The sequence below is a fragment of the Sander vitreus genome, chromosome 14, assembly GCF_031162955.1.
Source record: "Sander vitreus isolate 19-12246 chromosome 14, sanVit1, whole genome shotgun sequence".
In the NCBI taxonomy this organism is placed as follows: domain Eukaryota; kingdom Metazoa; phylum Chordata; class Actinopteri; order Perciformes; family Percidae; genus Sander; species Sander vitreus.
The window spans coordinates 30414378-30442199 of NC_135868.1; the positions used below are offsets into that span (position 1 = coordinate 30414378).

Consider the following 27822-nt stretch of genomic DNA (forward strand, 5'->3'; position numbering starts at 1 on the left):
CCCTGACATTTTTTTTTTTTAACATTCTAGCAGACATTATACCAACGAAGCACAATAAAACTTAAATAAATAAATTAGTAACATTAAAAATATTTTGATGAGGCCATCTTTGAGCCCCTCTTCTTGAATTGCCGATATTATGCCTATAACTGAGCTGAAAGAATGTAACGTATTCTGTACGCCTACAACTAAAAAGTGCATTGAAAGGGTGCAAAAAAGTTGATGGACCCACAACAAATGAATAATCATCTTAGACATAAGCCTGGCAGCTTCTGCTTTATGAAAAGTAGCTTCTCTGCTTCCTCACGTGAAAGTCGGTTCCTCGTTACGAGATGTGAGTTAGGCCTCATTCAGAATGACTGCGTAGGCTGTCAGTTGCTACGGTAGAAACGCAGGTCTTTCCATTCATTTTCAATGTGGGTAGTGCGTTTAGGCCACAGTGGGGTTTGCAGGGGGGGACACGCAAAAAAACAAAACAACGCAGCGGGCCTTTGGAGAAATGCAACCCCACGTCACACTGCGGTGGCCAGTCATGTAACCAGCAATCAGACTTGTCGGTGTGTTTTGCGCTATGGTTTGAGGCGGTGTGAGAGTCCCGTACAGGAAACATCACTGCCTCTATCGCTGCCACAATGAAGTTTTCAAACACTATGAGGGTAAAAGACGAAACACAAGCTGAGCACGACTTAGCGAGTCTGCAGTACAGATGGAGCGAGACTACGTCACCTCTGCAGCTTGTTCAGTCACTGGGAGCAACGGCAAGACCGATACAGCGGTCGCAAAACTCCACCCAGACGTTCGCGGTGCGCCTCCACTTCCTCAGGGACGGGCACAACAGTGTTCACTATGCCCTGGTGACAGACTGACAGGCTGCAGGTTCTAGGGCAGGTCAACTTTATTTCTATAGCACATGTCAGAAACAAGGCAATTCAAAACACTTTACATAAAACATCGAAAACCGTCATGAAGAGAGAGAATATAATACAGGCTAAAATAGAATAAGATACAAATACAAGAATAAAGGTTCTAGTGCAGTGTAAGAAATGAATAATTATTTGATTGAATAGGTTGTAGGGACGGGTTTGTGAGGGGAGAGGGATGTAGGGAGGGGTTTATGTTGAGTGGTGTGTAAAATGTTCTCAATAAATAGGAAAATTATTTTTACACTGAAATATTTTTTTGTTATTTAAGAGGGAATGCACAGAACAAAGGTAGCGTTGGGTACCGGCATTGGAGTTCAGGTACCATTATAGGTAGTGGTATAAATGTGAACGGTACCCAACCCTAACATTAACCAAAGAAAAAAGGAAAGTATACGATGCTATTGAAATGCCAGTAAAGTAATTTCATGTGTCATTGCCGATGTACCCTGAATTAATATTAGACCTGCCTTAACTTTCAGTCTGACTAATCCATAACAGAGATTTAAAGCAAACAACTTCAGAGCAAACTATAACTATACTTTACACTATGATAAAACCTTATTTTTGGCATGTGTAATAGTAGAACACGATCACACATTGCATCATATAAAACTCCACGTCGCAGAAGATTAACCAGGCATACGTATTCCATAAAGTTATTTATTATTCACCACGAATAGGCTACTTTGAATGAGTAAATGGTTCGTGGCATAAGCCATTACTAGTCTAACAATAGCCGTGTTAGCTGAGGCTAGTTCCAATAATAACTTTGGTTACATTGGCAAGGATATATGAAATTACAGAAACGGTATTTGCCATTGGAACACAAACGGCATACTACCCCAATGTTCCCACATGTGGCTGTAGTGAGCAACGTGCTACCAGGGGATCGGGGTCTTCAGCCCTACGGAGTGAAGGTCAGACAGTAACGGGGATGAAGACCTCTGCTGTGTGGAGTGTGTTGGTATGAGATGAATCCTCAACACTGTTTCTTTCTCTCACTTCTTTTGCCATGCTCTTTGTCTCCAATTCACCCCTCCTCCTCCCCTTTGCCCCCCAACCACTGCCCCCCTCTCCTCACATCACCCTCATGAACACAAGCGTACCCCCACCCCTACCCCTCAGGCGACAGCAGAACAGGAATTGATTAGAGGCACGGCTTAAAAATAGACGACTGGTTGTCATAGCAACGCCCACAATGAGCTGTTTAGTCTAGTTTAATAAAGAGCAGCGTTGTGTCTGAGCGTTAGGTGGAAGGTGTGCGTGTGTTGCCTTACATGCTGTGGTAAGGTAAGGTGTGTGTGTGGTATTATCACACTGGTCCTGCTGGATGTGGCCTGTGTACAGAGTCACTGCAACAAAACACCGCCACCTGAATCTGCATCACACAACCATCAACTCCTGAGCCTCTCCACACAGCCAATGACATCTCTGTTGCTATGAGCTCCATTCTGATTGCCCTCATTAGTGTCAAAAACTGGCCATATGCAAATGTTGATCCTATTCCCAACAGCCCTGTCATCAACATCCTTTACTGTGTGTGTGTGTGTGTGTGTGTGTGTGTGTGTGTGTGTGTGTGTGTGTGTGTAGCCACTGCCTCCTGTTGGCACAAGGAGTGGTTGTTGTTCCAGGAACATCTCTCCATCTCTTTTTAGCGCTGGCTAAAGAAGCCAGATGGTAGGGCTGGAAGATTAGTCGAAAATGTATCGACGTGATCATTTATTCCTTTATTAATAGGCCTACTTTCTCCTTAAAAACATTCTACCGTGTGTAGTCACGTGACTTGGCCCGGACCAGTCAGCTGCATGGAAAGCATAATGGAGGATAACTCAAACGCCGAGTCCGAGTCAACTGAGCAACTTGTGCCCCAAAAAAAATGCAGTGTCCTTCGTCTGGAAACATTTTGGCTTCAGAAAGATCATTTAGAACGGGATTAATTATTGTTCATTAACCATTATCGAGGTAAAATGTGCAATTAAATCGTGATTTAGATTTTAGGTCGTATGGTGCAACCCTAGCTGGTTTCCTGAGGGACTGTTGTGTTCATGATTAGCAACAAGGAGTTTCCACCACACACAGCTTTTTCTCTGCTGTGGACAGTCTTCAGCTGGTCAGGACTTTTAGGCATGAATGAAACAAAATAAAGGTGGAACTGTCAATGTGCTCCAGTGAGTCGTGTGTTGATGCTGTTAGACTGCTTTTTTGGTTTTTGTCATTCTTTAAGGCTTACGTAATGAGCTGCATGGATATCAACAAATAAATAATACATGAAGCTGAGGCTTATGGGTTTGCTTTAGTGCATAATATTTGATAACCACATGGGTCTGAGTGAATTACTGGACTGCTTATATGATGGATACTTGCCCAAGATGTAGTCTTCGGACCTGTTGCAATTGCTGTGGTGCTCCATCAGTTGCACCGTTTTGTATTTTTTAACCCTTTCTGAGGAGGTGAAGTTTTTGGTTGGTATCTTCATCCACATACTGAACCAAGAATATCCTAACATTACAAGATGGTACATTTCAATATTTCGCATGAACTAACACACATAATTGAATAGGAAATGTACCTCATGTAGTCTGTGAGTGTCTATCATTGTGCATTTTGATAAAGATGCAATTGAAACAGGTTTTGGGGGTGTATGTGTAACTGTGTTAACAGTTTGATGTAAGTCTGTGCACTATTTCAAAGTTGCCCCCTGCATAACATCATGCCAGAGAGACACTCTGCAGTTGATTGTTGTCAAACTGATTTAAAAGACATTTTTCTGTCCAAGCTGGTAGCTCTTGAACATTTTAAAAGAAGAATTTCAGCATAATTCTGATTATCTCTACTCTGTAAGACACATCTAACAATCGACAGGTTGGGCTTGATCTGTGTAAATAAATAAAACTTAAAAAAATCAACGTATAGCCATAACCAAAGCTTGCTAGTTTATGAATAAATCAAATGTTTTGGGAAATCCAGAATTCATTTAAGAGACTGCTATGCAAAGTTTAATGTTAAAGGCAACTATTATACTTTGGTTTTAATTGATTATAGCCTAGCCCTTTGCTATTATGTATTATTATTGTATTATTAATTATAGCAATGCTATGGAAATTGTGAATAGGCCTCTTGCATGAGGTTTACCATAATTCGCTCAGTCAGGTGGTAGGGGGACTTTCTTGAATTCCACCACTCGTGTGCAGTTTTCTCTCCTCACGAGATGTAAAGTGATGATTCCACACATGTTATCACTTTGCCCTCAAGCCCCAACTCTTTTACTGCTTCCTTTTAACTTTTAGTATTCCGGCCTGGCAAGGTGACTCGCCAGTCCTCTGTGATGTAGTGGCAAGTGATAGTCATGTAGCTCTCAGTCGCTAGGGCAGTCCAGCTATCTGTTGTCATTGCAGCCTTACTGGCAGCGCTAGCTCGCTGCGCTAGCATCACTGACTTGGCATCCTTGTACCTGTTCTCAATGCACGAGGTGATGGTGCCTCTGGAAGGGATATGGCATGCTTGTTCAAGCAGATGCATCATTATCTGAAATCCGTGGCCGTCAACTATATTGATCGGCATCATGTCTTTTTCCGTACAGATTGCAGAACAGCAGACTTTTGCTCTGTACACTCCGCTTCTTGTCACCTGGGGCGAGTGCCAGCTGCTGACTGCTTGAGTGACAAGCGAGCGTGCGCACGCGCCCCAAACCTCTTTCAATTAATCTTCTACACCCCTGCAGCAACACTTCAATGAGAAGCTACTCTTTTTATGTCTTTATGTTTTTATACAAAAGGAGATTGACACAACCTTATCACAGCTAAAATCACAGCTAAATATTTTATCACTGTAGTGATAAAATATTATATTTGTATATTAGAGGTGTGAATCTTCACTGATCTCCCGATTCGATTAGGATTATTATGTATGTTGTATGTTATGTAATATATATATATATATATATATATATATATATATATATATATATATATATATATATATATATATATATATATATATATTAGGGCTGTCAAACGATTACAAATTTTAATCGCTGAAGTTCTATAGTTAATCGCATGTTTTATTACAATTAAAATTCTATTATTTTGCATTTCAGAACAGTTTTTAAGTACATAATAACAATGGAAAGCAATTCTTACCAGTGTATCTTGACTGGGAATCACATGAATGCAAAGAAAGTGACTTTATGAACTTGACTATTATTTATTTACTATAAACAAATGTGTGAATCTGTCATTATTGCACAATTCCTCCAAGTACCTAACTAAAACACCACAGCAATTGACTGAGATGTAACACTAACACGTTGCTTATACAGTACAAACTAAATGGTCCAAAAACCAGATGCCACAGCAGGACATTTAACCTTTACATTTTTAGCAAGGATTGAGAACAATTGACTGAGATGTAACACTAACAACCACCGTTAAGGCAAACGAGTGTAAAGTCCAGCCAGAGTCAGTATAGTTTTTAGTAACTCCTAAGTAATGTTGATTCCTCACTGACGTCCAGTGATCACCGGTTAATGAGACAGAGTTTGGACTTGGCAGCAGTTCAGTTTAGTTTCTTCCCCCAATTCATACAGGCTGTGTATGGTGAAACTCCTCAACCCTCGATGGTAGTATATAAGATGGGTCAGAACATGCCAACCGTAGTCTTTAAGACCCGAGTCCTCTACATGCTGACAGGTCTGCAGTTAGTTGCCACCCATTTTGCAAGATCTGTAGTAATTTTTTTGGATTTGGTTTCATCCACAGGTCGACAAGTAGCACTCTCCAAAATACTGCTTTGCCTGAGCCCGCTAGCATCAAACTGCGTCACGTTAACATGCTTAGCTCGTAGCTGGTAGCTCCAGCTTGACGTGCTTCGTGATATTTTAATTCAGCTTTACACAACGTGCATATGGCTTTTAGACTTGTCTACTGAGCTGTCAGGAAGTTTTTTAAAAAGAAAAGCGCCATTCAGAAGTGTGTTGCTGCTGTCTTTCTCCGTGCCGGCAGCCTGCCTGTATTCTGCAGCAGAAGATGTGTTATGAAGAAGTACGGAAGCGCCAAAGGGTCAGAAAGTAGCCGTGAGGCACGACGCAAAGCCGAGGGAAGTGTAAAATAAATTTTTTTAATGCGATTTTTAACGAATCGCATTGCGTCGGCCCTTAATCGCATCGCGATTAACGCGTTAACGCTGACAGCCCTAATATAGATAGATAGATAGATATAGTTTTGTCCCGAACAGGCCAGTGACTGTCCAATCAACTTGCCTGACATACATTACGTTTGGGTGACAAAAAGTGAGCCTTGTGCGGCAACGACCATTAGGATTAGGCACCAAAACAACTAGTTAAGACTAGGAAAAAGATTGTGGTTTGGATTAAAACACTCCAAAGGAACAGGCATTTCAGAGGTTCAAGGCATTCGTTTCCCGGGGAAGTGAGCTCCGCTCGGCTTGAACGCGCTGTTTTATGACAGTTCTTTGAGTAATAAATGGAAAGCATAAAAAAAATAAAAAATGTGATGATCCTAAAATTGACTTGATCCGTGGCTCAAAACAGTGATCCGAACCATGGGTTTTGTGATCCCTGTGCACCCCTACTCTTACTGTACCTTTTATATTTTGGGTTGTCACCTGCCTCCTGAATCTTGTGTTTTCCTTCACAAAAACTAAAGATGTCTCCACCATCAACTTGTCCATACAATTCATCAGAATGCGGCAGCTGCCACAGCTGATTCTCTGTAATACATTGTTTGTTAATATACTCTGTATTACTTTAAACTATGTTTAAGGGCGTTTCTACATCCATTTGTGGCTGACTAGAATGGAAATGAGGCTTGTGTGCGCCAAGCTCCACAATGATTGCTTTATAAATTGAGTTTTATGCATTTGGTCTATTTCTTGCATAAAATTCACTTGTGAATATATAGAATTGCCTGAATTGGTTGGCAGTTAAATTAAAATATTGTGTTTATTAATGCATTTCATTTGTTTCTGACTTTGCCTCAACACATATACAACAAAACAACTTGTTTGTGTGTTTGAAGTTGTCGAGAGAAAGAATGTGAGGTCACTGTTTCACTCTGTTGTAATGCAGTACAAGTCACCAAACAGTTCTCGTTAACATGTGTATCTGTTTCTGTTCAGACAACTGAACCAGAATGAGACTAATAGTGCGTTCCATTTGTACTCGGAAGTCGGATTTTCCAAGGTCAAAGTCGGAAACGCCCTCAGATTTCTGAGCTCAAAATCCAACATGGCTGCTCAGTAGTGAAATCTGTAGTAACATACAGTTTATTATCACTTCTGTCTTATTTGCGTCTCACTAAATCAGTCGTACACATAGTCCTGTCCAACTTCTATCTGTGGTCATGTTGTTAAGCTGTTTGTATGCACACAAAACGGCGTAATGCGTTGTTATCAACTGGTATTGCTAACAATGGCTAACCTGGCTAGAGCTAACCCCACAATGAAATCTCCGACTTGTAAATGGAACACATTCAACTCGGATGTGATGTCATTCCCAGCTCCAGCTTCCGAGTTCTGAGGTAAATGGAACGCACTATGAGTACAGAGCTTCCTGTTGTTCACCCTGTATGACCTCAGAGCCTGAGAGTACGCACAGCCTAAAGCTCAGTGCTGCCACGATTAACATGACCTATATACCAGCAGTAAGAACTGCTGATGGCTGCCCTCATGCTGCTCTATATGATACCGAGGCATCATTCATCTTAGGGGCTCTTGCTGGGATTGTCCACGGCAACAATCTTTAAAACTCCTCTTGTCTGTAGTCACACTGTTTGATTGTACCAATGAAATGGATGGATGGATGGATGGATGGATGGATGGATAGATGGATAGATAGATTTTTATTAATCCCAAAATGGGAAATTTCGGTGCTACAGCAGCAAAATATCAGACGCACAGCACACATACAGAATATACAAGAAATAATAAATAGGATAGAATACAAGAACAAATATTCAAAAAATTTAGATAAATAAATACAAAGTGGAGAATGTACAATGTATATATATACAAGTTGGGAATAAACTACTTAAATGGTATTTACAAAGATGTAAGTAAAACCTATGTTTGTGCAAGGTGCACTATAGTACAGTATTGTGATGAATATGAGTCTTATCTAACACTCAGTGATAAAGTGTTAAGTTTTATTGGTTGTGGTAGGAATGGATAAAGGTACAGCATATATTCAATTTAATTTTCAATTCAATTTTATTTATAGTATCAAATCATAACAAGAGTTATCTCAAGACACTTTACAGATAGAGTAGGTCTAGACCACACTCTATAACATACAAGGACCCAACATTTCTAGTAATTCCCCATACGGGAAGAAAACCTGGGACAGACCCAGGCTCTTGGTAGGTGGTGTCTGACGGTGCCGGTTGGGGGGGTGATGAACAGTGGCAATAATAGTCACAATAAAGATAATGGAACTACGACTAGAAATAGTAGTTGTAGTAGTTCATAGCATAGCAGGGCACTGCAGGGCGTAGCAGAGATGTTCACAAGTCAATTTTTGGAAGTCCAAGTTCAAGTCTCAAGTCTTTGAGGGGCAAGTTCAAGTCAAGTCTCAAGTCTTTGAGGGGCAAGTTCAAGTCAAGTCTCAAGTCTTTGAGGGGCAAGTTCAAGTCAAGTCTCAAGTCTTTGAGGGGCAAGTTCAAGTCAAGTCTCAAGTCTTTGAGGGGCAAGTCCAAGTCAAGTCTCAAGTCTCTGGCCATCTGATCTGTCCCTAACACTGTATTGTTAAATCTTATGAATTGAAAGCATGTCCTTTAGCTCCCTCCCATGTACTGTATGTACAGCATCAACATCAGCTGTAGGAGAACTTTATGGGGTCTACTGCAATGCAATCTGAAGAAACACAAATTAAGAACTCTGTTTCAATTTCATAACTGTATTTTTCAACATTTTGGTATCTGCACCAAAAGAATACATGTTTGTCTGTGTTACTAACTGGCTGTAAAGCCCAACCTGATCATGCATTACATTTTTCAGTGTCTAAAGTTTGAGGGAAACATCTGTATTGAAAGTTAATACACCAACCATGGTGCAAACATGTGAGAACTGATATTTTGCATATTGCTATTTAACAACAACCTGGTGAAATATGAACCTAAGTCTGTCGCCATATGGATACAACTATAAAGATACTATTTCAGGGGTGTTATTCTTCCGGATAAATCCGGAAATCCGGCTTTTCCGACCTGAAAATGAAGCTCTCGTAAATCATGCAAATCCACCTTTTTTTTTTTTTTTTGGGGGGGGGTGGGGGTGGGGGGGGGTCGCAAGGCACGGGTCGGGGGTATTGGCAAAACATAATGACCGGTCACTGCTGTCAACGTTTTTTGTGCCTCTGATTCATGTCTTCATATCACTCCGCAAGTGGTCCATTCATTTGTCCCGATGTCACTTCATTCAGAGCAGAGCTCCACCAAAGAGCTTGCAATCGTTGCGGAAGGTTATCTGAATAAGAATTTTGGACGTGTGGGGGCAAACGATCTTCTTAGCTGAAGCCGACAACGACAATTTTTATTTTATGTTGGCAATGCGAGCTGAAGCGACGTAGCAGATGACGTTGAGAAGTTGCAGTGAGGAATATTTTAGGAGCACCATTTTCGGCAGTGCAGAGAGGTAGTGGCCCACACTGACTTAGTGTTGAGTCGGTAAACATGGCTAAAAGAGCTCTACAGTGAACAGATGTGCTGGGCAAGCCGTTAGTCGGTGGAAGCTAACAGAAGCTAGCTGGCGTAAGCTGACAGCTGACCAACACTACCAAATGATCGGCGGCGACAGGGAGTACATGTATTTGAAAGAGTCCGGCAGTTGTGGCAGACGAAAGTCCAGGCGGGAGTTTGGATGGAGAGTCCACTGAAGTCCACTGTGGTCTGAAGGGCTAATCCTCGCTAGATTGCTAGCTAGCTACCGTTACGGTTAGTCAGGAGGTTGACCGCTAACGTTAGCCGATCGATGGTGAGTAACGTCACGAGTCCAGAGGTGATACGTGTGGGGGGGGTAGAAAGGTGTTGAGAATGACCAACACCTAATCTTAAACTTAGGGTACTTCATTTACTACGACCCACTCAGAGGTTACTTAAATTGGGACGTTCAGTCAAAATCAAGCACCTTCAAACGGGATCTCTGTTTGCAGGGTTCAGGCTGGACCCCTCCAGTGATCATCCTGTCTGGAGGACCGGCTGCACAGTGAGAAGCTGCTGCTGACGGGCGCAGAGCTCTGCCGGAACTCCGACTGCTGTCTGTCCGTGCGGCCGTCTGACGGCATCAGTATTAAATTGAGACATTTTCATTACCGGTTAAAAACGTCTCGTTAAATAGTAGTCTAATTGGTACAGTTGGTTTCAACGCCTGATGCGAAGTGTAGGCCTATGGGAGTTAAGGCTGAGCAATTTTATCGATTCTGCGATATAAATCAATATTTTTTTCCCCCAAGAAAGTATTGATTTTTAAGCCGTGAGTATCGATACATAAGTCCCATTCAAATCCCCCGTGTTTACCCCCGTTCGCGTTGCAGGGCAGTCGGAAATGGCGAGCGGATGAGCCACGAAAATCTTTTAAACTGACCTTTGTCGATCTGAAATGAAGACCGATTCAGCAACTACATGGCCTATTTCTCGCTTAAAATGTTTTCAGAAACACGTTTCGGTGAACTATTTTAGTACAATATGAGAACATATTCTGAACGACTTGTAAGCTTTCAATAACTAATTTTCTCAACACATCTTTGATTCACTTTGTCCAGCATTTGCAAGCTGTAGACTCTCTGTCCAGTCAGAGATATATATTGTGTAATTGATGTTTTTAGTTTTCAGTTCAATTAATTAAATCCAAGTAAATGGAACACTCACAAGATGTCACCAAAATCACTGTCCCCTTTAAATCTTTCAGAAAATAATGTAAGTGTATTGAATTATATCAAATCGTATCGTTGGCAAAATATCGTGATATATATCGTATCGTGAGCTGAATATCGTGTATCGTATCGTGAGATTAGTGTATCGCTACAGCCCTAATGGGAGTACACATGAAAACCCTGAACAAGCAGCGTCTCTCTGCTCCGTCTTTCTGCTGTGCCCCATTCACGTAGTAGTTTTACACTATGTAGGTTAAACTCTGCAATTAATCCACGGTTCACATGTATGTATGAACTGTGGTGGTCTGTAACACTGTAGTCTACATTCAACATCACTGATTAAGTAGCCTAAGTCAATCCTACATTTTTCAACTTGGGAGCAAAACATGCTCCTTGGGGGGAAAAAAGTGACCATAAAGCCCTGTTCATGCTAAGTAAACAACTGGACTTTAGGGTCAAGTGTTGTTGTATCCGGCCCATGTCCCAGATGTGAAAGCCCCCTTACTGGACTACTGAATATAATAATATTCCATTATATTTTGTATTTTGAATTGTTACCTGCCACCATCATTTTGTGATTTCCTTGCAATAAATATTGACATTTTTACCATAAATTGGTGCCTAAAAATGTATCAGAATGCAGTAATTGAAGTCTTTTACCCTCAAAACCCCAGACCCCCTCCCCCCCTGCTTTGTGTGTTCCTGCAAAGACAAATTCTGAGCAAGGAAAAACCCTGAAGTATAATCACAGACAGACATAAAAAACATTTAAATTGCAGAGTTGGAGTTAAAACGGATGAAAAGATGGAGAACCAGACAGACAGTATGTACAGTGTCAACAGAGAGAAACACGACAATCAAACAGACAGACAGTGACAACATACATACTACATAGGCCTACCTACATACTGTAGAGAATGACAGTAACAGTATACAAACGGCATAAATAAAAAATTGTTATAAACGTGTGCTCTTTAAAAAGCAGAAAGCATTGTTTGCCAGTTACATTAAATGTTTAAAAATCTGTTATATAAGGTACTGCTTATATTATTTCACCATCTGTACACAAATGTAATTAGTGAATGCACGTGTCCGTGGGTGGGGCTGCATGGGCGTGGTTGTGTGTGTGTGTGTGTGTGTGTGTGTGTGTGTGTGTGTGTGTGTGGAGTAAAGAGAGAGAATGGGAGAAGGAAGTTTGTGTGAGGTGGACCTGGTCACCACAGACCCAAATCTTGTCAGCTGTTGCTACTGTCATATGCTGCACTGTCTCTTCATGTGGCACATTATTTATATTGTAACAAGGTAATGCAATGTGTAATCAAGTGATGACTGATTAACAGTAATGTAAATACCTGTTGATACTACAATAATGCAAAGTATAGGCTCTTAACCTTTGCAGTTTTGCACATATCATGTAGGACTCAATTTCTCCATTTCTTTGCACAAAACTCTCCAGAAAGTGCCATTTAATGGTTTATTTTTTCCAAAAATGTCCTGGGGGTGCATACCCCCGGACCCCCCTAAGGAGAGCCCCCCCCCCCCCACATAACAAATCCCAATTTAACCCCTGCATACAACATTCTATGCAAGTAATGTTAATGATTACTTTTGTTGAATTTTGGGTGTTTCATTCAATTTTATAGCATTTGAAAACAAATGGGGGGGGGGGGCCCTGTCGCAGCGTCATGGGTGCGGCGTATATTTTCCTGCTTTTTTTGTCCTTTGCCAATCACACCTATGTATTTGCCTGTTCCCAGCATTAGCACAACACTTTGCGATGGTTAGCTTGTTACCTGTGACGATATATGCTAAATGTAACGTCTCTTTCACATTATCCAGTGACTGACCTATCTGGGTGCGTTTGGAGATGCCTGATGAAGTCCGACCTTGTTGATCTGGCATCATTTACAGTGGGGAGAACAAGTATTTGATACACTGCCGATTTTGCAGGTTTTCCTACTTCCAAAGCATGTAGAGGTTTGTAATTGTTATCATAGGTACTCTTCAACTGTGAGAGACAGAATCTAAAACAACAATCCAGAAAATCTCATTGAATGATTTTTAAATAAATAATTTGCATTTTATTGCATGACATAAGTATTTGATCACCTACCAACCAGTAAGAATTCCGGCTCTCACAGACCTGTTAGTTTTTCTTAAGGAAGCCCTCCTGTTCTCCACTCATTACCTGTATTAACTGCACCTGTTTGAACTCGTTACCTGTATAAAAGACACACTCAAACTGACTCCAACCTCTCCACAATGGCCAAGACCAGAGAGCTGTGTAAGGACATCAGGGATAAAATTGTAGACCTGCACAAGGATGGGATGGGCTACAGGACAATAGGCAAGCAGCTTGGTGAGAAGGCAACAACTGTTGGCGCAATTATTAGAAAATGGAAGAAGTTCAAGATGATGGTCAATCTCCCTCGGTCTGGGGCTCCATGCAAGATCTCACCTCGTGGGGCATCAATGATCATGAGGAAGGTGAGGGATCAGCCCAGAACTACATGGCAGGACCTGGTCAATGACCTGAAGAGAGCTGGGACCACAGTCTCAAAGAAAACCATTAGTAACACACTACACCGTCATGGATTAAAATCCTGCAGCGCACGCAAGGTCCCCCTGCTCAAGCCAGCGCATGTCCAGGCCCGTCTGAAGTTTGCCAATGACCATCTGGATGATCCAGAGGAGGAATGGGAGAAGGTCATGTGGTCTGATGAGACAAAAATAGAGTTTTTTGGTCTAAACTCCACTCGCCGTGTTTGGAGGAAGAAGAAGGACGAGTACAACCCCAAGAACACCATCCCAACCGTGAAGCATGGAGGTGGAAACATCATTCTTTGGGGATGCCTTTCTGCAAAGGGGACAGGATGACTGCACCGTATTTAGGAGAGGATGGATGGGGTCATGTATCGCGAGACCTTGGCCAACAACCTCCTTCCCTCAGTAAGAGCATTGAAGATGGGTCGTGGCTGGGTCTTCCAGCATGACAACGACCCGAAACACACAGCCAGGGCAACTAAGGAGTGGCTCCGTAAGAAGCATCTCAAGGTCCTGTAGTGGCCTAGCCAGTCTCCAGACCTGAACCCAATAGAAAATCTTTGGAGGGAGCTGAAAGTCCGTATTGCCCAGCGACAGCCCCGAAACCTGAAGGATCTGGAGGAGGTCTGTATGGAGGAGTGGGCCAAAATCCCTGCTGCAGTGTGTGCAAACCTGGTCAAGAACTACAGGAAACATATGATCTCTGTAATTGCAAACAAAGGTTTCTGTACCAAATATTAAGTTGTGCTTTTCTGATGTATCAAATACTTATGTCATGCAATAAAATGCAAATTAATTACTTAAAAATCATACAATGAGATTTTCTGGATTTTTGTTTTAGATTCCGTCTCTCACAGTTGAAGAGTACCTATGATAAAAAGTACAGACTTCTACATGCTTTGTAAGTTGGAAAACCTGCAAAATCGGCAGTGTATCAAATACTTGTTCTCCCCACTGTATCTCGGTGCCACACACCTTGCATGTAGCTGTTGGCTTACTGCCACTGTTTACCAAGTTATTGAAAGCAAAACTAATGACAAAAGGCACTTCAAATTCAGTTATGGCAAAGGGGACATACAGCTCGTCATACGTTTCCCCAATGTATATGCGCCAATAAAAGAAAATTTAAAAAGCAATAATTGCATGAAAACAGGTTGTTGATGAGTCTCGAAGCTCGAGTCTGAGTCAAGTCTGAAGTCACTGTTTGTGCGACTTAAGTACGACCTGAGTCTGAGTCTCAGTCTCGAGTCCCCATCTCTGGGGTATGTATATTATAATAGCAATAAAGATAATCGAACTATGAAATAATACTAGTTGTAGCGTCGAGCAGGACGACAGCAGCAGCTGCCAGTGCAATCCTTTGAACCATCCAATTGTAGACAAGCTGATCTTTCTTTTGTACCACAGTTGCATTCATTACTGTAATGTATATAGTAAATTGACTAAAAAAGGAATGCACTATAGCAGTATATAAAAGGGTGTAACTTTGGTTTGAGAAGTGGGGGGGCACAAAACAGGGGGTCCTCCGTCAGAAAAATGTTATAGATTCGAATCCCATTTCCTGCATTTCTACATACATTTATAGGGTGACACATGGTGATACAACATTTTAGTATATAATTAAGTTTAAGTCATTTTTATAATGTGCCATAGTTTAGTATCATCTCAAATGTTATAATAGTAGTTGTAGTTCAAAGGATTAGTTGATTAATATATTAGTGGCCCAGCAGCAAATTAGTCCACAACAATATAGAAGACGTAACGTGGTCGTGAACTAAACACCCTTTGTGTTTGAACAAAAGTGTCAAATTACACTCTGGGCAATTGTAATGGGCTTTCTTCACAATCTTTTGATACTTTAAGTCTGACCTGCTGATTCTGATTGTCTTTCATTTTGAGAAACTATAAGCATACACAAACATTTGTGTCACTTTTCTTTAATGGAAAATTCAATTGTATATAAGTAGTATATACAATTGTTTGTGTGTGTGTGTATGTATGTATGTGTATATATATGTATATATATATATGTATATTATGTGTGTGTGTATATATGTATGTATGTGTGTATATATATATATATATATATATATATATATATATATATATATATATATATATATATATATGTATATGTGTATATATATATATATGTGTGTATATATATATATATATATATATATATATATATATATATATATATATATATATATGTATATGTGTGTGTATATATATGTGTATATATGTGTGTGTATATATGTGTGTGTGTGTATATATATATATATATATATATATGTGTGTGTATATATGTGTGTGTATATATGTGTGTATATATATATATATATATATATATATATATATATATATATATATATATATATATATGTGTGCGTGTGTGTATATATATGTATGTATATATATATATATATATATATCTATATATATCTTGGGTACCGATATTTGGCACCGATTGATTTAACACAAATGGGTACTCTGTAGTAGCGCTAGGGTTGGGCATCGAGAACTGATTCCTACTTGGAATCGTTTCAAAAATTACGATTCCAGTAGAATTGTTTTTTTATTGGAATCGTTTAGAAGATTTGGTTTCAAATCCGATCATCGCTTCCCAATTTAATATGCGCAAGTTTTGGTTTCCGTAGCGACCAGGCGCTTGTGTTGCAGCCATGGAGCTCAGTAAGCAGCGCTCTAGTGTGGCTTCATTTGACATTGAAAAAGCTGTAAAACTGCAAACCACCATTGACTCAAAACAAAACGGTCCTCTTATTTGTGAAATAAACATGTGACCCGTTTCAACTCCACCCCTCAAAGACTCGGAATCAAGAATCGATAAGAACCGGAATGGAAAGGAAGAATCAGACTCTTAACTACACGTCTTATTCTTACCATAGATTGCATTTTGTCGCTCTCTTCTACCTTTTGCCATTCTCTGAACTATATACATTGCTGTAATCTGTCTCTTCCTCCTCCTCTTCTCTCTCAGTGGTCACCTCTTTGAGCTGCATCAGTGTCCTTTGTCTTTCCTTTGATGGCTCTCTCTTCTCTCTTGTCTTCATGCTCTTTTTTTAAGCCTGTCCTCTCCGTCCACTCCATCTCTTTCCACTTCATAACAACTTAAAAAAATAAAAATAAAAACTTCTCTTGGGGAGGGCAAGCTTTGAAAATAGTTCACTAGATGATGATTTGAAATATTGACTGGTAAAGGGCACAGTGGCGTACATTTTAGAAGTTGAACAGCTCATTTCACTGTTGGTGTAAAACTTGTCTTTTGGCTCTTGCTTCTTAGTAACATTACAGTCTGATAAACGCTGTTGACACACTGCCGTTTCCACAAGTCCTATTCGTGTTCCGGTGTTTATTTTTTCTGAGCAGGTTCCACGTGTGGATGCAACGCTTCAGCAAGCCACCCTTGTTTGCATGTGTCCATTGATGCAGTGCGTTAGGGCAGTCATACACCGGTGCAAATGTTGGCTGAACATTGGGAGGCATCGCTGTGAAATTGTGCAGTAATGTCCCGCATTTGAAGTGCTAGATATGCAGCAATTTATGACATTACCTGCAATTCCGCATTTAAATTCAGGCCCTGCTATGATAGGAATAGGAGGTGGAGTTTACCAAACAGAGAGGGTCTAAAGAAAGATGCTACAGGTTGCATTGTGGGAAATGTAGGATCCAGTGTTTTTAAAGTCAGGATATTTCAGCTTCTGTTGGACAGATTTTGAACATTCATCCCTGAAGGACTTTGGTTTAGTTTTGTCTGTTTTGTTGACCTAATGAACTGAAACCAATCGAGTTTGTAAAAATGAGAAGAGGACCTAAGCAGAGCGAACGAGCTGGCCCAGCCACACAGTCAAGTGAGCAACACTGGAGAAGAAGTGTAATGACGGCCCTGACTAAAATGTTAGACAAGCTTGTTCTGGTTTCAGGTAGGGCCCCAAACCATTTTCTTGTTGACTGGTAGACGATGGAAACTCTCGCATGTATGCGTCCAGACCGAATGGAGCCCTGCCTGAGAAAATGCAGCCCTCTCATTCATTTGAATGCCAGTCCGTTGACCAACGCAGGAGACTCTGGCACAAAAAGGCATAAAAAATCATTTTACTAATACTCCGTGTTCCTTTTTGTCAACATACGACGTTACAAAGTGCTTCTCAAGGAAACGCAATAAGAAAATCCAGTGTGAAATTGTAAAAACAGATGATTTAAATCCCAAACGGTCTGATCAGAGAATTAGTAAAAATGTAGCCTTTGTAGCTTTACATGATATTGATTTTGGTTCAGGGTCCTTTTGTGCCATGGCAGCCATTTTGCACCCATCACCACCATTTTGACGATAGGATTAATGGCACAAATGGAGACGGTGGGTGATTCGCAGCACCGGATCAGTAATTGCAAATTTTTTCCCTTTTTCTTCTTCTTTGGGTAGAGATGGGAAGTCAGGGCTGACACATCTGGCTCCTGCACCTCAGCGATAAGCCTGACGTCCACCGATGAATCAAACTGTTGAAAAATGAAACCGAGAACGCTTCCCCGGTCGTGTGTAAAAAGCAGAGTCCAGGAGGAGGAGAAGGTGGAGGTGGTGGAGAGACAGAAGGCGGACTGGGAGGAGTGGAGTTGCATCAGCCAAATGAATTGTAATGATGCAGATTGTGCATGAGATGAGCAGCAGATTCCACAGTGCAGTTGCAAATGGCCTTATTATCATTACGCTCAGTCAGCTGGCAATAGGCACATTTGGCAAACGGTGTTTACCTGGTGTTGAGCCACACAGACCTGGGCAGGACCGACCAGGACAGGGAGGGTGGTCTCTGCTGTGGACAGCAAGAGTGTGCATTTGACAAGGGCCATTTGAGGAGGACATTTTAGCAGCAGCCATCTGATCGACAGCTCTGTGCATAAAGAACATGGTGCGTGCGTGTGTGTGGGGTGGGGGGTGGAAGGAGAGAATTAAGAGTTGGCATTACATCAGGAGAGAGCTGCCATCTCTGCCTCCTTTCTAGCCCTGTTCACACACGCACACACAGCCTACACAAAGACTTTTGCGAGGATAGCACAAGATGAAGAAAAAAATCCTTCTGCTCTCAGTGTATCTTGGCTGTGTCACTCCTTTATTACCCCCCCCCCCATACACACACACACACACACACACACACACATATGCACACATGCCTACACAGGCTCCATATCCACTTTTGATTGGCTGGTGTAATATTAACAAATGAAGCTCTCAGCTCTGGCTACATTTAAGGGGCCCCTGAAAGTAAGCATGTGTTTATTTTTACAGTAAAAAAAAAAAAGGGGGAGGGAAAGACTGAGGGTTTGAGGAATTGGGGGAGGGTAAAGGAGCAGGGAGGGGTTTCTTTGTGGTACTATACAGCTGGAGCAGGAGAGGGGGTTACAAAATCCTGCCTTCTGTTGGAATGTTGTGCTGTACGTGGATGTCTGTACACTTTGTATCTGCTGTTTTATGACAGAGGGCTGCTACTACTTCTCTACTTGGCACTCTACACTTAACACTGTGTTACCAGTATGAGGAGTCTTCCGTCAGATTTCGATTTTGATAAAGATGTCTACCTGCCCAGCTTTGTCGGTGGGATTTATAAAAAGTGTGTTTTTGGCTCTAGGTGGAGCTAGGTTTGCCCTCTCAGCTTCCACCCTGTCTCTTTGTGCCTCTCTCGCAATGTCTGCTTTTCTTTTCCTTTATTGCATTGGCCTGGCAGAGCGCCCAAAGCTAGAGGGGTGGGGTGGTAAGGAGGTAGTGGGAGGGATTAGGGGGGCGGGAGGTAAGGAGAGTGTGTGTGGCTTGTGTAGCAGCTGACTGAAACAGTCATTATATTATGTAAAGGAAGGCGGCGGCAGTGGCTGGGGGGAGGTGAAGGGTGTGAGGTGCCAGTTACTGACGCGCAGCACAAGGCCGACCCTGATTGGCTCATCAGCGCCATTCTCAGTGGTGCTTTCTGGCTCATTAAAGGTGGAGGCTCGGTGGAGGCTCGGCAGAGAGGTTGCAGGGGCTGCTTGTGCTTTTCTCCCAGCAAATGGAGGCGACGACTGGGCTCCACCGCTGCGTCACTAATTAATTAGAGAAGAAAAAAGTGGCAGGGAGGGCCGTACTGCACGATCATTAAGACTCCTCCCTGTGTTGAAGAGGCTGCTGTAGATGTGATGGATAACAGAGACGTTATGGACAGAATGAACAGATTAGAGCGGTGGCAGCCACAGCACCATGATACAATAGATGAGGGGAAACGATAGAACAACACCAGCAGGAACAATCTGCTAATAGGAAGCTGATTAAGTGATAACGGGCCAATTAACGGGTCTGAATTACAGTCACTGACGCTCTGCCGTACAGGACATTTTTGCCTAATTCAGTGTCGGTCCAGGTGTTGTTAATTCTGTGGTGCAGTGTTGGAAACTAAAGCATCCATTTGCATGTTGTCTGGCCACACACATGATGCACCGTCTGTCATAATGGAGGAGAAGCCTGCAGAGTTTTAGTTATTCACACCTAGAAAAACAACTCACTGCTACCACACAAACAAGGACAGAAAACACGCAGGATACAGGATATGTTCTTTCCATAACATAACTACTACATGTAAGCTCATTACTGCTGATTATTTCCGATGCATGCTGAAGAATCGTATCTGTATACAGTATGTAGACGCTTAACAGGCAGCCACTGGTTTCCATTCATTTGTTTCTTGGCAGACTCTTGAAACTTGAGTTTTGTAATACATCCCAGTGAACATCAGGTCTTTTTAAGTTCCATTGTCTTCACAAGTGCAGATTAATTTGAAAAGTCTTCACAGCAATACCGCACAACAGTGATGTTGAGTTCATAGTCAGCAGCAGTAATATTAACTCTTCATGATTTGTAGAAAATGGGCCAAAACATGCCAGACGTTCATGACTGGTGTGTTTGGCCCTTTAAGACCAGTCTCTATAAATCAATGAAAACAAGTTTGTTTCCTTGGAGGATTCTGTAGCCTGAGTGTTCAAATTGTCACTATTAAAATACAAATGTCTTAATAGGTGTTCAGGAAATGCTCCATTTGTCTTAAAGAATCGCTGTGGCACTGATGCTTAAACTGCCCTGTTAGGACTCTTCCTTGGTTTGAAGTTGGAACCCAGTGGGATGACCGTACTCCCCACTGGATTTATTGAGACGAGTCTCTTTGCTTGCCATAGATAGCAAGGGTTTTTTGGAAATACAAAGGGGAAGTGAAGCATTTCCAGTAAATCCTGGATTACTGGACCTTTAGGTGTTGACCACAGGTGGAACTCAGTCTGCTTATGACCAGTGGCTGCTAAAGGTGACACAGGAGTGGATTTCCAATCCTGTCCCATCCTACTCCCACAAAAACTCCTGTCCCATCCCAAGCCCATTTTTATTTCAAGCCACGAGGGCAGACAGAAGAGAGTCAAAAATAAAAAATAAAAAGACAACAGAACAACTTGCATTATGTTCAGAATAAAGAAAATGTAAACTTTTCTTGCACATAGCACTGGTGCTGTGAGTTTGCAGACTGCCTCTGCTAACAGTGACATACAGAGTGATGACTGAGTCATATCAACAGGTCCAGCTCGGCCCATTTACCCAAGGGGGTCAGCTTCTCCTCACAACACGTACCTCCTATGGCGCCATTTTGATGCTACCAAGCACTCACCTCTCGTTAGCATCCCATTGACTCCCATTCATCTTGACGTCACTTTGACAGAGAATACCTTTACATCTGAAGCGTTTAAAGACTCTATTTGTCCGTTGTTTATTTCTAAAGAAACACGACAATGTATAAAAGGCTCCATTACCTTGTAGCTCACGTTATGGCTCCGTAGCAGACGTTTTTATAACAATAGGCTAACGATTGTGTCATAACCACGAGACTTCCTGTCTCATAGTAGAGGAGTTACCGTATAGTACAGGAGAAGCTCTCAGGCAGTTTGGACTTCCATCAGCTGTTTAAGTGTAATTACTAATGTTAACTATCATTTTAGTTAACAATAATTAGCCTGTGTCTATGTTATCTCCTTACATATACCTACGCTCTCCGTCTCTGCTAGATTGGGAATGATTGAGATTTCTCTTGGCACAGCTACCAGAAGACTTCCAACTTTCAGACAGGTTGCTCACGTCACATCTACGTCTTCAAGCTCAGTTGGAGGCTCAGCCATCACCGGGAAAGAGCTTCTAATATCCTTCACTGGTCTCTGTCCAGAGACACAGGATCTGTTGGTCCATTCTTATATATGTCTATGCATTTACCCCCCCAGTCCTCATCCATATAGCGCCACGTGTTGCGTAGCTCTCCACTGAGCACCATAGAGCAGAGAGCCATGAGTAAACCAAAAGTGCATAACACGCAACTAGCAAGTTAACTAGCAGTTAAGAAATGGCTTTTTATCTTTAACAATGCAAAAAAACGTTATTGAATTTCTTTTGTTTAAATATTGTTGTTTGACTGATAGTATTAATCGGTCAAAATTGGCGGTTAAACTGTTAATCATTAACATCCCTAGTACCCAGTTTCCTGTTAGTCAGTTAGTGAGTCCAGATGAGACCCTGTTTCAGCCAGAGGTTACAGACTTTTCATAGACCCTGTAGGATCTACAACATCTGCAGTCAGAGAGTTTAAAAAAGTCATAGATTTGAAACTGGGCCAGTAGAAGTGAGTGAGCGTTTCTGCTTTGTCATTTCCTCCAGCCTTTGTTGGTTGGTGTACTGCTCTGTCAGCCCCCATGTTAATGCTCATAAGACTTTGCTTGTTGTTGTGTGTACAAAAGTCTACCTTGCTGGTATGTTGATGTTTGTCACCATCAAGTACAGAGATCCAGGCTATTCTTAGCCTGCTGTGTTTAACCCACTTCTATCTGAACTGTCCATATTGTCTGGTTATTTATTTATCCTTGTTGCATCCTGCCATTTCACTGCACTGATCCTCCCGTCACAGGGATTGTATTCAGGGATGAGATTTTTGAGATTGAGATTTGTTGATATCCAAGCCGATGCACAGGACAGGGGTACAATGTTCACGTCCTGCAAAAGCAATACATATTCATAAATAAATAAATATTTATAAATATAATTCTTTCCATCAAACATCCAGGTAGTATTAGGCGATGTGGAAGCAGGGGAGCCCGGCTCAGCCTGCTGAGGAGCCGCTACAGCGCACAGATCGGCTGGAGAAATGTGCGCAACCTCTGGCCACAAAACAATGTGCTGGAGCGCCCAAGAGCCTGGGCGTTTAACGTGTTTGTGTACCAACCCATTCTCATTACCAAGTTGTCAAATACTGATGCTTGTTCAGTTGCAAAATGCACCCTTTAGTGTCAGTATGAGACGCACCGGGCAGAGCAGCAGCTTGACCGCAGCGCTGTATGAAGAGCGACAACGGTAAAGAGTAGTGTTGGTGACCGAAAATCCACATGTAAGGAGGCAGACCGGGTTCATAGCAGAGCCGGTGAACCACAATCAATGAGCCTTCTAGGGATGTAGCAACTCCTCACCCCTGCTGCTGTACTGGGTTACACGGGAGACACACACACACACACACACACACACAGATTGCTTGATTTATACTTAGATACAGTGATTGATGTATACCTGGCACTAGTCAATTTATATTGAGGCTGCAACTAACGATAATTGTTTCGATTAATCTATCGATCATTTTCTGATTAGTCGATTATTCCTTTTAAATAACTTACTAATTACTAATAAATTACCATAACTTCCACCATTAATCTTAGACCACACTATAATTTACAAAAACCCAACAATTCCAACAATTTCCCCAAGATCAAGCATTTAGTGTGACAGTGGTGAGGAAAAACTTCTTTTTAGGGAGAAACCTGGGACAGACCCAGGCTCTTGGTGGACAGGCATCTGCTTCATCAGTTGGGACACAGGGACCCTGATACAGATATACAGAAATATGATTCATAATAATCATAGCAGTTGGTATGATGAACAGTGGCAGTTATAGTAACGATAAAGATAATAGAACTATGACTAAAAATGCTGGGTGAGAAAACATAAGGACTCTGGGGAATAAGCTCCCCAGAGCTAGGTTAGTAACGAGCATTACTGGGACATGGATGCACACAGATGGAAAGAGAGAGGAGAGAGGAGCTCAGTGTGTCAAAGGAAGGAATAGAGCTGGGCAATCTATCGATATTGTATCTATCGTAATATGAGACTAGATATTGACTTAGATTTTGGATATCGTAATATGGCATAAGTGTTGTCTTTTCCTGGTTTTAAAGGCTGCATTACACTCACACAAACTCACAAAAGCTAGAATTCTAAATCATTTACACTGTTCATAGATCGGTGCCTGCATGTCCCAGAGGACATTAGGTGCTTTCTTGTACTTATAAGTAAATATATAAGTAAAAGTACTTGTACTTTTTAGAGGAAAAGTACACTTCTAAGCAGTTCTAAGAACTACTCTCCCCCAAAATCTTTTTTTCCGTTTGCATTCCCACTGGCCCAGTGGCCATAGGGACTGGTAGGAGGGGTAAGGGAGTGACGCAAGCATGGCAACGGTCTTTATAGCATCGTCACTAGACCTTAGCGCCACATACAACAACAAAGCAGCATGGAGGAGGCCGGACATGGCCAGCAGTGCCTGCACCTCCGCATCAGTCCACTTTTCCAAGTTCTGCATTCCGTCCATTCTCGTAGTAATTCACGTAATGTTTTGCTCAACACAGACGGGCTTTATTATACTCGGAACAGACCCCGCCTCTGCCTGCTGCTGTGTGTGTGTGTGTGGTTTAACTCCGAAAAGACAGTTAACCACAGGTTCCCGTTAATCTTATGATGGACGTGATATTTAAACAAACGAACCGTCACGAGAGCGGTCTGAGAGACCTCCAGCTACAGCGAGGTGTCTGAGCGTGACTGGCCCAGTGACGAGCTAGAAGCCGGGTCAGGCGCCTGCTGGCTGTCGCCTCCCTTCATGGAGCTTCTCAACTCTACTCAACTCTAAGTTCTGAGTTGGCAGTGGGCGGGACTTATAAGTTTGACCAATCAAGTCCACCTAGGAAAAGGGAAAACACCCTGCTCTGGAGTAGGAGCTAAAAAAGTACGCTACTGCGGCCAGAGGAACTTAAAAATCCCCAAATTTTTCCTGTCAGAACACAACAACAAAAGTGTTCTAGGAACGTTTAGTTCTTAGAACTGCAGAAACCCCTCCGGTCGGAAAGCCCCTAGTGTGGCTATTCAGAAGGTTCATGTTTTGATACAGAGCGTATTGGATCTATCCCCAGTAACTGAATTTAATTCCAATAAGTAACCAGCATCATGTTCAATTCCTCACATGTATATCAAACCAAATTTCATGAAAATTGGTTGAGAATGAAGTGAGTAACTGTCCATTTTGTAGAGAAGCCAGCATCTCTCGATGCACTGTGTTTGTTTAGTAGTGGATCTTGAGCTTCAGAGATGGGGACTCGAGACTCAGACTCGAGTCGTACTTAAGTCACACAAACAGTGACTTCAGACTTGACTCAGACTCGAGCTTCAAGACTCGTCAACAACCTGTTTTCATGCAATTATTGCTTATTAAATCTAAATGTATTCATGTATTTCTATTTTCTTTTATTGGCGCATATACGTTGGGGAAACGTATGACGAGCTGTATGTCCCCTTTGCCATAATTGAATTTGAAGTTGTGCCTTTTGTCATTAGTTTTGCTTTCAATAACTTGGTAAACAGTGGCAGTAAGAGAACAGCTACATAAATGATGCCAGATCAACAACGTCGAACTTCATCAGGCATCTCCAAACGCACCCAGATAGGTCAGTCACTGGATAATGTGAAAGAGACGTTACATTTAGCATATATCGTCACAGGTAACAAGCTAACCATCGCAAAGTGTTGTGCTAATGCTGGGAACAGGCAAATAGTATCTTTATAGTTGTATCCATATGATGTGACAGACTTAGGTTCATATTTCACCAGGTCCGAGGGCTAGAGGGATTTGTTAAATAGACAGATCAGATGGCCAGAGACTTCACTTGGACTCGTTGCAAAAGACTTGAGACTCGACTTGGACTTCCAAAAAATGACTTGTGAACATCTCTGGCAGACTTTGAGACGCTCATCAAATCGCAAATGTGATATGTTATCTGTTGTTGCTTACTACGACTTACAGTGTTACATTAATGTTGATCTATGTTGTTTAGTTGTATAGGTCTATATGCGCATACACTAACTGCTTCCAACTTGCAAATGCGCTGGAATGCGTTGTTAATAAAGACTCATTTTCAGCATGCCCGGGAGCCCCCATTGGGCATGAACGTAAACACTGCCACACATCGACATATTCCACACAAATCATAATTAATTACGTTTATGCGTCGTTCCAACCCTAGTTTTTATAGTATGTATAGTTGAGATCCTGATTGTTAATATGGCTCTGCTAACCCCTCTTCTTTCTACTCAAGGATGGAGCGGATGTCTGAGGAGGCGCTAAGGCTCAACCTGCTAAAGCGAGGCCTGGAGTCACCCAGCGAGCGAGAGGAGGCACTGGCCAAGCGCCTTAAAATGGAGGGCCACGAGGCCATGGAGCGCCTGAAGATGCTGGCACTTCTTAAACGTAAGGACCTAGCTGACCTGGCGGCCCTTGAGGTTGCAGGGCCCCTGGGAGACGGGAAGGGTCCCGGAGCCAGCACCCTCCACCACCAGAGCCTAATGGGGGCTGCTTATGAGGAGAAGCTGAATGGGAGTCTGAGGCTGGGAGGCCACGGCAGCCATATTGGACCCAGTAAGAATGGGAAGGAAAACATCATGGATGAACCGGTGGATATGAGTGCTGGGAGAAGATGGTGAGAATAAGAACAGAACATTTACACATAAGAACCACAGTGGACTGGGGGTCTAAGAGAATAAATAAGAGCGGGGTAAGCAGACATTTTGACTTGTCATAGTAGGAAAAGTACAGATGTTACTAATTACAAGTATGGTGGCTCTGTTCTATTCAAGTGTCCCAGTAAACCATGACAATGGGCTAGCATGAACAATACCAGGACCCTAAAGCCATTATTTATCTACATTGTTTCCACCTGTGCTTTTCCTACTGTCGCATGTCAACATGTGTTGTGTAAAAAATAGTTCCCCTCTACCTGAAAGAGTACATACCAGTGGGTGGTGCTGTTTCAACAAGCTGGAATCAGATATTCTTTTACATTGTTTTCATAGAAAATGATTCAAACTGATTAATGGAGTATCAAAATCGTTGACTATTAATTTAATAGTTGACAACATCGAATAAGTGATTCATCTTTGCAGCTCTACTTGTGAATATCACTCCAGGCCAGCATGGGTGGTTAGCAAAGTATCAAACCGATTAACAACTTATTACCAAACAACAACAAAAATGCTGAGTCAGAGCGCCCGGATAGCTCAGTTGGTAGAGTGGGCGCCCATATATAGAGGTTTACTCCTTGACGCAGCAGCAGTGGGTTCGACTCCGACCTGCGGCCCTTTGCTGCATGTCATTCACCCCTCTCTTCCCCCTTTCATGTCTTCAGCAGTCCTGTCAAAATAAAGGCTGAAAATGGCCAAAAAATAATCTTTAAAAAACAAACAAATGCTAAGTCAAGTAATAGATCTGACGTGTGACTGATGACTCTTTATCTATCACTGAAGTTGCTTGAGCTAACACTAGCTTCACAGACAGAATGAGTTACTGCACAGCCCTGAATCATGTTCACTCTCGCCCAGCTGTTGTACCAAGCTAGCGCCTCACGAGCTGAAAATGATGTGACGCAATCAGCAAAATAGTTAAACCAAGAGACAGACTCGCGCGCTATGCTTTTGTATATCATCATGATACAGAGTGCTGGTTTTTCACAGGTGGATTTTTGGGTAACAGTACCTACACAGACGTAGTTTGGCCAACTGACAGACCTTAATTAGCTACAAATTGAATCATTTGCCAGTGAGAGTTCAGAGGCCAGACGCTGTGTTCAAAATCACAATTTAATAATTGTACTGTTGGAAATGAAAATGAATGGTTGATTCCTTATTATGGTCCTTGTTACTGTTTTTTTGAACACCTTGTTGAACGTGTATAGTTTTTTCTATCAAAAACTCTAATAGTTGTTGTGTGGATACAGAGCTGTGGGGCTGGGCATGGAGCTGCAGAGAGGATTTGATTTTGGGGTTGAGTATTTTTTTTTGCTCTATTCACCAGAGGCGTCGTTAGGCCTGGGCGTCCCTGGCTACAGCCCCGAATGTTTTATGACTAGCTCCGGATCTCTTGCTCTTTTCTTTATTTTTCTTTATTTTCTTTTTTTTTCTTTTACGAAAATAAGTATATTAGAATAAAAAGGCCCCAGAATGGCACATGCAAATAAAGAAAAGTATTTTCCAAGGCACTCACAGTTCTTACATTTTTTTTGTAGAACTCACTGTGTAACTGTAACTTTGTCCAGTATATTTTT

At 41.9% G+C, this 27822-nt stretch overlaps 1 protein-coding gene across 3 annotated transcripts in view; it reads left to right on the forward strand.

The window, feature by feature from the left end:
• The window catches only part of gatad2b (GATA zinc finger domain containing 2B), a 64667-nt gene that overhangs the window by 11553 nt on the left and 25292 nt on the right, over positions 1 to 27822 (forward strand). For all 3 annotated transcript variants that reach the window (XM_078266996.1, XM_078266997.1, XM_078266999.1), the window contains one exon: positions 25822 to 26202. In XM_078266996.1, coding sequence (XP_078123122.1) covers positions 25822 to 26202 — 381 coding nt within the window. The remainder of the gene's footprint in view (positions 1 to 25821; positions 26203 to 27822) is intronic.